Source organism: Corvus brachyrhynchos, unplaced genomic scaffold (genome assembly GCF_000691975.1).
Source record: "Corvus brachyrhynchos isolate BGI_N302 unplaced genomic scaffold, ASM69197v1 scaffold26, whole genome shotgun sequence".
NCBI classification, from domain to species: domain Eukaryota; kingdom Metazoa; phylum Chordata; class Aves; order Passeriformes; family Corvidae; genus Corvus; species Corvus brachyrhynchos.
The window spans coordinates 5809820-5821316 of NW_008239324.1; the positions used below are offsets into that span (position 1 = coordinate 5809820).

At 43.7% G+C, this 11497-nt stretch overlaps 1 protein-coding gene across 2 annotated transcripts in view; it reads right to left on the bottom strand.

The window, feature by feature from the left end:
- Window positions 1-497: 497 nt before the first annotated feature.
- Window positions 498-11497, bottom strand: part of RFWD3 (ring finger and WD repeat domain 3) — a 22872-nt gene continuing 11872 nt past the window's right edge. For both annotated transcript variants that reach the window (XM_017741077.1, XM_008638756.2), the window contains 6 exons: window positions 7954-8182; window positions 6625-6775; window positions 4269-4445; window positions 3243-3457; window positions 2771-2988; window positions 498-2142 (listed from right to left, as the gene is read on the bottom strand). In XM_017741077.1, coding sequence (XP_017596566.1) covers window positions 1999-2142; window positions 2771-2988; window positions 3243-3457; window positions 4269-4445; window positions 6625-6775; window positions 7954-8182 — 1134 coding nt within the window. In that variant the 3' untranslated portion in view covers window positions 498-1998. The remainder of the gene's footprint in view (window positions 2143-2770; window positions 2989-3242; window positions 3458-4268; window positions 4446-6624; window positions 6776-7953; window positions 8183-11497) is intronic.

Genomic DNA, 11497 nt, shown 5'->3' on the forward strand with positions numbered 1-11497 from the left:
CTGTGTATGTTTAAAACTTTCCAAATTTCTTGTGGTAAGATGGGGTTTGAGTTGACAGAATATAAATGGTGCCTCAAAATAGCTGAGAACAATAAGCTCATTGTACTAATATGGCAGAGAGCATCCTGCTCCTTCTGGTTTAGCTGTTACCAGAGACCTTCTCACAATGACATTCTACCAACCCTTAGTTCCTGATCATTGTTAAAATTCCAAAAATTCTCATGTCAGTGAGTTATTTTCATTTAAAAGATGTCCCAGGCGTGTAGCCTGACCTTGCTCAACCCTTTCTGTTGCCCTCACCTGGTCAGATCAGGATGGTTCAGCGAGGACTCATTCACTAAACACCTTCATTATTTTAGCCTGAAGCTCAGTGTGACCTGGAAGTAATACAAAGCAAGAGAAACCTCACCTGCATAAGGGAAGCCTTGGTAATGTTCATAAGACATGTAGTCAATGGCACTGAGACCTATTTTCAAAGTACAGCAGCACCAGTTATATTTGATAATTATAAACATTTTATTTTTACAGTATAAAAATACAGGAACAAAATACTATACAGAAAAATATAAAGTTAAGTCGAGATCTTCTCAGGCCCGTTTAAGACAAACAGGATCACATTGTGCAAGCCCCAAACTTCAGAAAATAAAATTATCCTGGCAATTGAAGTGGTGGCACACTCAATCCGAATAGGACAGCTGCTGCTCACCATGTCCCGAGGCAGAGGTGTGCCAAGGGATAACCTTCCAGCACAGGGAACTTAACTTGTCTTGCAGCTTCCAACATCCTTGCAAGTTTGACTTTGTTACACATAAAATGGAACTGAAGTCCCGCTCCATGACCTGACCTGGAGATGAACGCCCCAGCCCTCAGAGTATTTACAGTAAGGTGCCACAAGCCCACCTGCCCACACACATCCCCGAGCTGTGATCCCCCCCCAGGGGCTCACATTTACACAAACCAGTGGCTGCAGCACACTCACATAAACACAACTGCAAGCTCTCTGTGACCAGTTGTGAGCTGGAAACTGTGATTTAACAAGGCAAATGGTCAGTAAAAACAAGCTGATTAAGTCCCTGAGCTTCCACTAGTTCCTCAAAACAGAAAAAAGCAAACTCCCCTATCGCCAAACTACAAAAGCAGCCAGCATTCTTTTCCAATGTACTGGCTCTTTCACTACATTCCTGTCTTTAAGAAAGAACACTGGGCTGCAGCAGCCAGCCGTACAAGAATCATCTCCCTCTTCTTTACCTGTACTTCTCCAGGACTATTTTCATTTTCCACAACCAAACTGTCCAAGTTTGCTTGCAGGTAAAGCAGGAAGGAGAGACAGGAAAGAAAGCAGAGAATTAAGGAATTACAGTGCAAATTATATGCTCATGGAAAAAAACCACAAAGGAAAAAGGTTCTCTCTAGATTTTCTAAGCCTGTTCTCTCCATGGCCCCAAAACAGGATCCATCCTTGTTAGGGAATAACTGCCAGCTGACCCTAGACCTTCAATAGAACATTGGGAGCACATTCCCCACAGCAGTGCACTTGCCTTCACACTGCCTATCAGCAATGCTACGAGATGCCTTTTCATCACCCGGTAATCACAGCAGGATTCCACAAGAAAGTGCAGTGGGAGTCTCAGGTCTTCAAGCTCCTCTTATTTTATTCATTTGTAGCAGAGATTTGAAAGTCCCTGTGCTGTATTCACAGTGGAAAAAAAAGTGCAGCAACACACACTGGAGACACTCCAGGAATTAGTGCTGTGCTGAGGCAGCTTGTGGAGTTCGAGTAAAAAAAAATTGACAAAAGAAGAAATAAGGGCAGGGCTAAAGAGGAATACAGAAAAAGAAAGGAATTGCTCTGGGCACCAGCACATCCCAGTTCCTCTCCACTGCCAGAAAGGTGCTGTAATGGATCCTGTCTCCTGTAAGCAGCAAGTGCAGGACTGAGCAGTTGTGTAGGGTTATCAGCAGCATATGTGGACAGTCTGTGGCAAGCGTAGGGACAGCTCACTGCCACTTGTAGATATTCACCATCTTCTCTGTCAGAGTAGCCAAGAGGTGAGTTTGGTTCACCTCCAAGGGGCAGATATCCAGCACAGGCAGGTCAGCTGGCAGCTTCTGCAGCAAGGAACCACTTCCAGCATCCCAGAGCTGTGGGAGGGACAGACAAGGTCAAGGACTGAGCCAGAAGAGACCTTCCTCTCTCCAGAAAAGATGTCCTCAGTTTAGTCAGAGGACCCTTTCTCTACTTCCACACCCTGCTTGACTGGTCTTCAAGCAGACTTGCAGCACAATGCCACCCTGACCACCCACTTTGACCCCACTCATGAGCTCTCATGCAGCCTGTTGTCCATCTTCTGCATTTGGGCTGCTTTTTTATACAAAGGGCAACCCTTCTCCTCCTCTTCCCCATCATTCCTAAAAAGCCTGCATCCTTCTCCCACAGCACTTACCACGCTAGCTATCCCACCGAGTCTCTTACACCACTCAGAGGGCCCAGTTCTGCCACTGTGCCCAACCACATTCCCCTGGGGGACAACAGGGGCTCACTGCCTGCGTGCCCTTTGATGGATGGGGACCACAGGCCTTGGCTAAGACTTGGAATCCCATGCTATCAGAAGTTACACCTGCCACAGCAGTACAACAGACCAGCTAGCACAGGGGCAATGTGCATGACAAGACAATTCCCACCAAATCACACCTATGCTGTGACTGATAAGGCTCCTCTCCTAAGAACTGCAATAAACCCTTACACCACAAGGAAAGGAGCAAGACATACCAGAGCAGAATTGGATGCCTCATCACCAGCACACACAAAGACACTCCCGTCATCCTCCGGGCTCTGAAAAATGGCATTTTTGGTCAGCAACTTGCAAGTGGGCCCGGCACTGAAAGTCTGAACCGGGTTAGAAGAACACACCACATCTTCAGAGGCCTCTGTCAGTGGGCTGCAAGTCAGTTCCATCATCACACAACGCACACATGGGTTATTTTTACCTGTGCAGTAGAAATAAAAAGGTAACTTTTGAAAAATGTACTCACAGATAGGCTGTGGGAATACAAGCAGCACCACCCTGCAGCTGCCTCCTTTTGCCCACCACCAGTTTTTATCTACGTGCAGATGCTCACTGCTCTAGTAAGAGCAGGTGCTGTGTTTCTGCAGTGCCCACAGCACCACAGCTGTTGCTGAGCTCAGCCCAGCACAGTGAGAAGCAGTGGGAAGAGCCCTGCAGACACACCCCAGTACGTACCAGGCCTGTACGTGGCCAGGCAGTGCCGTGTGTTGATCTCTGTTTGGAGATCGATGCAGCCTCCGGGTTCCAGGGGCAGGTGATGAGGCCGGTAAGAGTTGCCAGCTTTCTGTTCCCAAAAGCAGGCTCCTTCCAAGGTCCCAGCCAATATTCCGCCATAAGGCAGTGACGCTGAGGCCATCCGGGGCAGGTAGGACAGCGATACCATGGGGCACCTGGAAGGGTCATTGGCAAGAGTCAGTGCTGTCAGCTGCAGCTCTGCTGGTATCCTGCTCGCTGCTGCAGAGCTCCAGTTCTCCAAGTGCATAGCAAAGAAAGGGCCTAAGCAGGCTGTGAGGATGGTCCTTCAAGCAAGGAGTCCCAATGAATGTGTCAAGTATAAATTAAATTCAACTTAACTACTGAGCCTTATGTTTTACAGAAGCACCAGACAGCACACATCAGATGAGCACAATGAGTGTTTGATTCCCAGAGTGTAAGAAACAGAAGCATCAGAATTTCACACCTCTTTGTGATTTGTCCTTTCAAAATTAAATACTAAACCCAGCTCCAAAACAAATTCAGCTCTTCTGTTTATGCTGCACCAGTGGATCTACTTCTGACCCTTGTGTGCCTTAAAAAGAGCACAAGTGTTTGGCAGATGCATAAGTTATATATATACACGATACAACTTTATGAGAGACTTCTCACATTTGTGCTAAATGTGAATTTTTGAATAAGAGAGTCACATAATACAATTTAAACAATTGCAATTGTTGCATGATTTTACTGAAAGAGTGATAAAGTTCTGGAATCATCTGCCCGGGGAGGTGGTAGAGTCACCATCCCTGGATGTGTTTGAAAAAAGACTGGATGTGGCACTCAGTGCCATGGTTTAGTTGAGGTGGTGTTAGGGCATGGGTTGGACTCGGTGATCTTGAAGGTCTCTTCCAACCTGGTGATTGTGTGATTCTGTGATTTATGGAAAAAGCTCTGTTTAACTTGATGTATATTAATTGAGAGGAATGACAAATCCTTCTGCCATACCTGGACTTTTGAGGGACCAGTTCTTGGACATGAGAGTTTGTGTCTCTCAGATCATATATCATGATAGAGCCATTGACCAATCCAGCATAGACATAGTTTGTGTCATCGAGACACCAGCAGCAGCTCCACACAGGACGACCAGCATTGTATGTCTGTACCACAGTGTTTGTTGCCAAGCTGCAGAAGAAAAGCAAAGTGTTGGCCAGTTGCACAAGCATCTACTGATGAGAAAACAGCATAGTTAAAGTAAGCTAATCTAGCTTTTTAAAGTCTTCAGTCAAAAGCATCTCTCTTTCGATGGAATTCTCAATTAACTCCTCCTTTACTCCAGGCATGAATCTAAAAACCCAAACAGAATAATCCCTTGGATATTGTCAAGTGATTTATAATTCTTCCAGGCCAATGCTTCTTTTTCCAGCTTGATCTTTGGAGACTGGGAGAGGAAATCCCACAGCAGGGTCTCAGCTGCCTTACTGGCAAGAGAAAGGTAAGTTACTTTTCTGGAAACAATTAGGAGAAGCAACTCTGGTGTAATCCCGTAATACCACATATTCCTGAGATCATAGGGCTCATCTCTTCAGATTACATCTCTCATTAATTATTTCCCCTCTTTTTACACAAGAGGAACAGTATTTATGCCTCAAAAGAATCCAATTTAAGCAAGAGTGAGACAGTGAGTGGGATGAGGACAGTTAAAAGCACGTTTATAATATTAATTCTTCCTTCTACAAATCAGGTTTCTAAAGAAGAGGGGAGTCCACAGATGGGCGCAGCCCAAAAAGCAGATGAAGTTGGTATCAGATCAGGACGTATTTGCAAAGGGCAGCATTGTCAACATGCATTTGCACACTGAGAACAGCAAGAGACAGAAGACTGCGCTTATCAAAGTAACTCCAGATATCCTTTGTAACACATGTGCTTCTCCCTGGGGAAAGTGATAATGCTCCAGAGAAACAAGTAATTGCTCCCAGGTAAGTGTAAGGGCAACAACTACAAAGACCTAGCTGGTGAAACAGGGAGTTTGACATCAGAGCAGTGACTGGGTCAAAACAAAAGGACGAAAAAAACCCCCAAAAACCAAAACAAACTCACAGTGCTCTTTTAAACAACTGCAAGCCAGAGCAGGAGACATAAAGACATCTTGGATAATTCTTTTGGGGAGGATGACTGTGGAATGAGTAACTAGAGAAGAAAGATGTCCAAAGAAGGACTATTCTTTCAGAGGGAAACTGAAAAAAGTATGAAGATGCTGTTGAGGCAAACACCTAACTCCAAGACATTCTGGGTTCAAGCACAAAAGCAAGAGGATCACAAGCTCTGATGCAGCCAGCCAGGCAGTAAGAGGCAGATATGGAAGTGCCTGGTTCCTTGTTGCAGTGTCTGCTCACTCTTCAGATTAAACCATGAAAAGAATTATCAGCCTAATTAGTTAGAAGTCTGACATCTTGACTTGAGCATCAGAGACAGTTTTGTTTACTTTTAACTAGTCTAGCAAACGTTTCAACATGGTTACAGGAAAGCAACATTCTGTACATTTTTGTTGCAGGATTAAGTTCTCTTCATTGCTTCACTTGTAGGAAAGAATTGAGACTAATTAGTCAAACAACAGACACTTATCTTGCCTAACCCAATACTAACAGACAAATTGCACAGAGATGTTAATATAACTCAGTAAGAATCAATCAGCCAATAAAGTTTTGAAGCACTGTAAGATTAAGACTGAAGAGCAGCAGAGCAGCAAGAACACACACTCGTAAGCTGTAAATTCTAACAGGACCGGACACATTTTTCTCCCAGTCTCTGCATAATTAGTCTCCAACCTGCTGCTTTAAGTCTCTGCTAGCTCTAGAGAGCCTCTAATATATGCTCAACAATGCTGTTTATGCATTTCATACCCCAGATGAATTCCATGATCTGCAAGAAGTTTAAAATCGGAGAAACCAACATCACTGCAAGGACGGAAGAGCCCAGCCTAACCACCCCTTATTTCTGCTTTATGTACAAGTTCCCACGCTTCACATTTCCCTGCAGTAACAGAAACCCAAGTGGACAGTAAATGTCATGTCTATATGTTACATTTATTCTCAACAGAATTGGCCAATCTGTGCTGAATTACTTGTTTTCCATGGGATAACTGCCAGAGAGAGGTTGCTCCATGACACCTCCACCTCAAAGATGCAAAAGCATCAATAAGCCCTTCCCTCTGCTAGTTCCCACATGCAGGAAGACTATGCAGACCTGATCTCATCTTTGCAGCATCTTTCAGAAAGCAGAATAGAAACCAGAAATCAGAATAAAATCCAACCCAACCTCTTGCACACGGCCAAACCCTGCAGGGACAGGCAGCAGGGCTCACCTGGTGAGTTTAAGAGTGCTGTCCAGGGCAGCAGAGAGCAGCAAACCATCTGCTCGAGTGCCGAAAGCCAGGCCCCGAATCTGTTTACTGTGGATGGGGATGTACTGACTGCTCTTCAGGTTGGCCAAGCTCATCATCTTAACACCACAACCTGCCATGGAAGAAGGGTAAAGTAGATTATTGCAAAGCAGCATATGCATAGAACTTGCTATTCTGTGCCAGAACTACAAAGTCTGCATTGAAGCCTGTGGTGGGATGACGATGTAAGTTATTTGCTGTTCTGGATAAGAACTGCCACAAATCATTCTTTAATTCAAATGGCAACAAGGCAAAATCCTTAAGGATCTGAGCCAGCAAGAGCAAATTCAGTACCAGTGTTACAATTCTTGTTACAAGGCCTGTTGCTCTTTAGCCCAGCTTCTTCAAAGGCACTCTTGCCCAGATAAAGCCACACAGAGCAGGATTACATGGCTATTTAAGAGAACAAGCATCACAGCAAAGAATAGTTACAGGTGAACTTAACCTGTGTGCTACAAGAGTCACCACAAAGCCTCCATTCAGAGATTCAGTCCCTGGCTACAAATACCAGAAAAATGAGACCAGTTAAATGCGGAAAACCACTTTTTTATGCCTAGATAAGGGACATTAACCTCAAACCCATTAACCGAATAAAGTAAGTTTCATCAGTCAGAAAGCACTTTGCAAATAACTGCTCTCAGACTTCTAATGCCACATCTATTGCACTGAAAAAGCCACTGGCACTGGTCCAGATGTCAGGTCACTGGCCCCTGGACATAACAATGAGACAAAACCAGGGCTGTCCGTGCCTTCTTGGCTTCCTATTTCCTCATTAGGAAACAGTGCTTTAAGCATTCACATTAAAAGGAGTCTGCTTTTGGTTGAGGTTTTTTTGTTTGTTTTTTTTTTAAGGGTACTGACAAATCAGCTGCATGTGCATCAATCCACCTACAATTTGGGAAGCAATGTTTCTCAGTTAACCACTGGAAGCTTCTCTGAAGGCCCCACTGCCTAGCCCCTTCTTGCAGAAGTTCCACATTTGCAAGGATTACCAAAGGTGCATGTGGCATTCCAGCAGGAGAGTGGAAACCCTCTGGTGGGATTCTGCCATAGAAGTGCCAGGGAAAACAAGCTCCTTTGCTAGACAGAAGCTACCGATGCAGGGGCCAGATGAACTATGGGGAGCCTTACAAGTATTCTCAGTTTACAAGGCACATGTAAAGGCCAAGCAGAGAAGCAGGGAGCAGGGACAAAGTAGAAATTACATTAACTTTTACTTATGAACCCCCAAATGTTGACTTGCTTAATTACCAGGAATAAAAGTAGATTGTGGAGAAGGCTGGGATACCACAAGACAACTCAGTGAGTCACAGTATGCCATTACTCTGCAGTTCCCAGTCTGAGACACCAAAAAAACCTTTTCCAAGTGGTACTTGCGCTGGCTTTGGCTGGAGGGGAGGCTGCCTGGGAGGCAGGTGCGGGAGCTGCCAGGTTGCTGCGAAGCGCTCACATTGTACTGGGACACCAGAGCCTTCAGCTCCTGCAAAGAAAAAACCCAAAGAGCTTTAATGCATCACCAGCAGTGTAACCTTCTGCACTCTCTGCTTCAGGTGTTCCAACTGTACTTGTTCTCAGATAAAAGAGGGAAATACAGTCCCATTTCCATGCTGTTCCTGAAGTATTACATTTTTAAGTAAATGGCCTACGACAGCGTGCAACACAAGCATTCAAATGCTGTGTAAATTCTGGCAGAATGTACTCAAAGTCTGTTATTGTATGTATTACACCCTGTGAAAGAGAGGACTCTTGGGCAACACATAAAAGCCAGTAACAATTATTACCAGATCAATGCTGTTTAGAAGAGAATGAACTGCCAAGTATTATGTGCCGCTAAACCTCAAGAGAAAGTCAATTAAAACCATTTTCCAGAATTTCCAGAATACCCCATAAAAAAATAAAAGCCCAAGATTCAACATAAAGGGCGTTGCAGGAAACAAGTCAGTCTATTTAATGATGATGACCCTGTTCTTGTAAACCCTGTGCAGCAAATTCCAGGAACGACACGACTCTCAAGAGCTCCAGTCCTGTTTTCTACCACCTCCTCCCCTCTCTTCCTCCAGCTCAGTTGATGAACGCTCAAGGATACTCAGCAAAGGCACAGACAAGAACAGCTTCTATGAGGAACAAGATATTCCTTGAATTCCTTTTTCTGCTGAGATTATCAGGGGTGTGAGGTGGGAATGCAGGTAGTGGCACCAGCATATTGTGAGTCAACTAGAGGTGTCCCTTCCCAAAAAGCATTTTGACCATCTTGCAATCCAAGGTCAAAACCAGACAGTACAGGATCTCAAGGATATTTAAGAGGAAAGCTGCTGAAGGAAAATTGCTACTTGCTTTCTGTTGTCAGAGCAATGCAGGTTCTCCTTCAAACACTATGTAATCTTTAAACAATTAAGGGTCACAAGAATGATACTATGAATATATCAGTAATTGCAAGTCGGCCTCAACAGTGAACCAGCCACCACCACTTAACCCACATCGAAGCAAAGGCAGCAGTTTTCAAAGAGGAGAGACCAAAGTTCAAGCTCTACATTAATAGTTATCAAGACCTATAACTTCTGGAAGCTGCTCAAGAGGAGAGCAGTTCTGACACTTTACAGAGGTCTGATCTGTTTGGCATCAAGCACATTCCAAATGTCCCAAGGGAATATAAAAACAAAAAAAAAAAAAAAAAAAAAAAAAAAAAAAAAAAAAAAAAAAAAAAAAAAAAAAAAAAAAAAAAAAAAAAAAAGGAAGTTGAAGACTCCAGATGATCCCATTAGAGCAAGAAAAGACAAAACAACCTGGGCAAGGAAGAAGGGGTGTGAGGGTTGTCAGGATGCTTATGATGAAAGCTGTAGCTTCAGGCTTAGAGTAAGCAGTCAGCAAAAACACAGGTAACTTAGAAGAAAGTAACTTTTAATGAAAATTTTAATAAACTCATTATTTCTAAAAGGTGAGGGGAGGAGACTATGACTGGGGATCAGAAGTGATTAAAATTATTTGTTGCTCTGGGGACCTTACAAAACTCTCCTTGTCACCTGCACTCAACATTCAACTTTCACACAAGTTATTAAAAAAGAAACCAGGCAATTAAAATCGCAAGGACTGTTAGTACAATGTTTACATTTAAACACAATGGACAAATCCAGCAGAACCAGGAAGTCTTACTGGAGACACATTAGCAAGGTGATTAAAAACATTGTGCTGCAGACAAATTCCACTAATTGTGCTCAACAGAACGTTCTGTTCATTATGGAAAAGCCTATACTTTCCTTTAAGATGCTTTGCAGAGTTTTCCTGATGGCTGGTGTCAACTAAAGGCCTTGAGAGCAGACTCCTCTCTCTGCACATGCTATGACTGTCCCTAGATTTCAGCTTGCCTTTGCAGTGATGAATGAACACAGTCACACTGGGGGGAAAGAATGGGCTATACAGCAAAAGTCTTCCTGAGGAGCATGCAGGAGAAGCAGAAGAGCACAATGAATAGGAAAACCACCAGCTACAATATATTCAGAACAGTTTTGAGTATTAGGTTACAGCCCTAATAGCCCATATGAAGCTTTCAAGACAAAGGCAGGTAACAATGAGTGTCATTCTCTGGCTGTTTCCCACAGAGCTCTTAGAGAAGCCACACCTGCCACCTCGCACTGCAGAGCCCCAGCACTGCCTTTAATAGAGAAACACAGGACACGACAACCTCAAGCTGTGGTGCAGCACTGCAGACATTCCACCTTGCACCTCCCTTTGGGGATCGGGTTCAAATTCAGGCTAAAGGACATGGAGCATTTTTAACTGGCTTCACTACAAACAGCAGCAAGGAAATACCAGCTTTCACTTCCCCAGACATCAACTGGAGGTGAACACAGAGATCACAAAGATGAACAATTTTGATACAATAAAACAATTAGCCTAATATTTTTTCTAGAGGCATTGGATACACAAGTTTGTATTGATATTTTGCCATTCAATTTGTTTTGGATGCTCTGAAAATTCTATTTTAAAAAAGCTTGTCCATTACATCAAGCAATATAAACTGATCTCTGCAAGGCTCACAATTACATTTGCTTTCTTCTCCATAGCAGCAGGCACTCTCCCGTAATTTCCCTGCCAGTCCTCCTTTTCCTGCTCCATACCCAAACAGAGCTACTTCTTCCTATGTGCAAAAATCAAATCTCCTACCCCAGCTGATCAGAAGGCAGAGATGGTTTGCTTATCATTAGCTACTTTTACTGAAAATGCTGGCAGATTCAGGAGGAGTACTGCAGTAGCTCACATCTCATTCCCAAGTTCTTTTTGCTCCTAAAGGAAAAACATTAGGTAAAAGTAAGGTGTCAGCAGCACTGGTTCCGAAAGACAAGCCTGAACCTCCTGTGGTGGGCAGGACACAGCTCAGCACAGCCCCCGCTCCTGAGGGCTTTCTTCCAGAGCTCTCCTCAACTTCAAGTTCCTTTTCTCATGTATTTTCATATAGCTAAAGACTCGAAAACCATCAATTTCATAGTCTCAATAACATTACATACTTCAATAACGAAGTACAATGAACAAGACCATTAATGGGTAAGAGCATGGAAAAAAGCATACAAACCTAAAAAAGGTCATAACTAGTGCTGTGACTGCTGCTGGGCACAGCTCAAGAGCACTAGCAACAAAAAACCCTGAACAACCCAATGCTACACTGCAGTCACCCAAACAGGGCTGGGCTAGAAACCTCCCAAACTAAATGCTTCTATGCAAATAGTTACTTTACTATCGAGCTTCTCATAAAACAAGGAACTCATTAGGCATCTGCTCAAAATATAATCAAACATTTTAA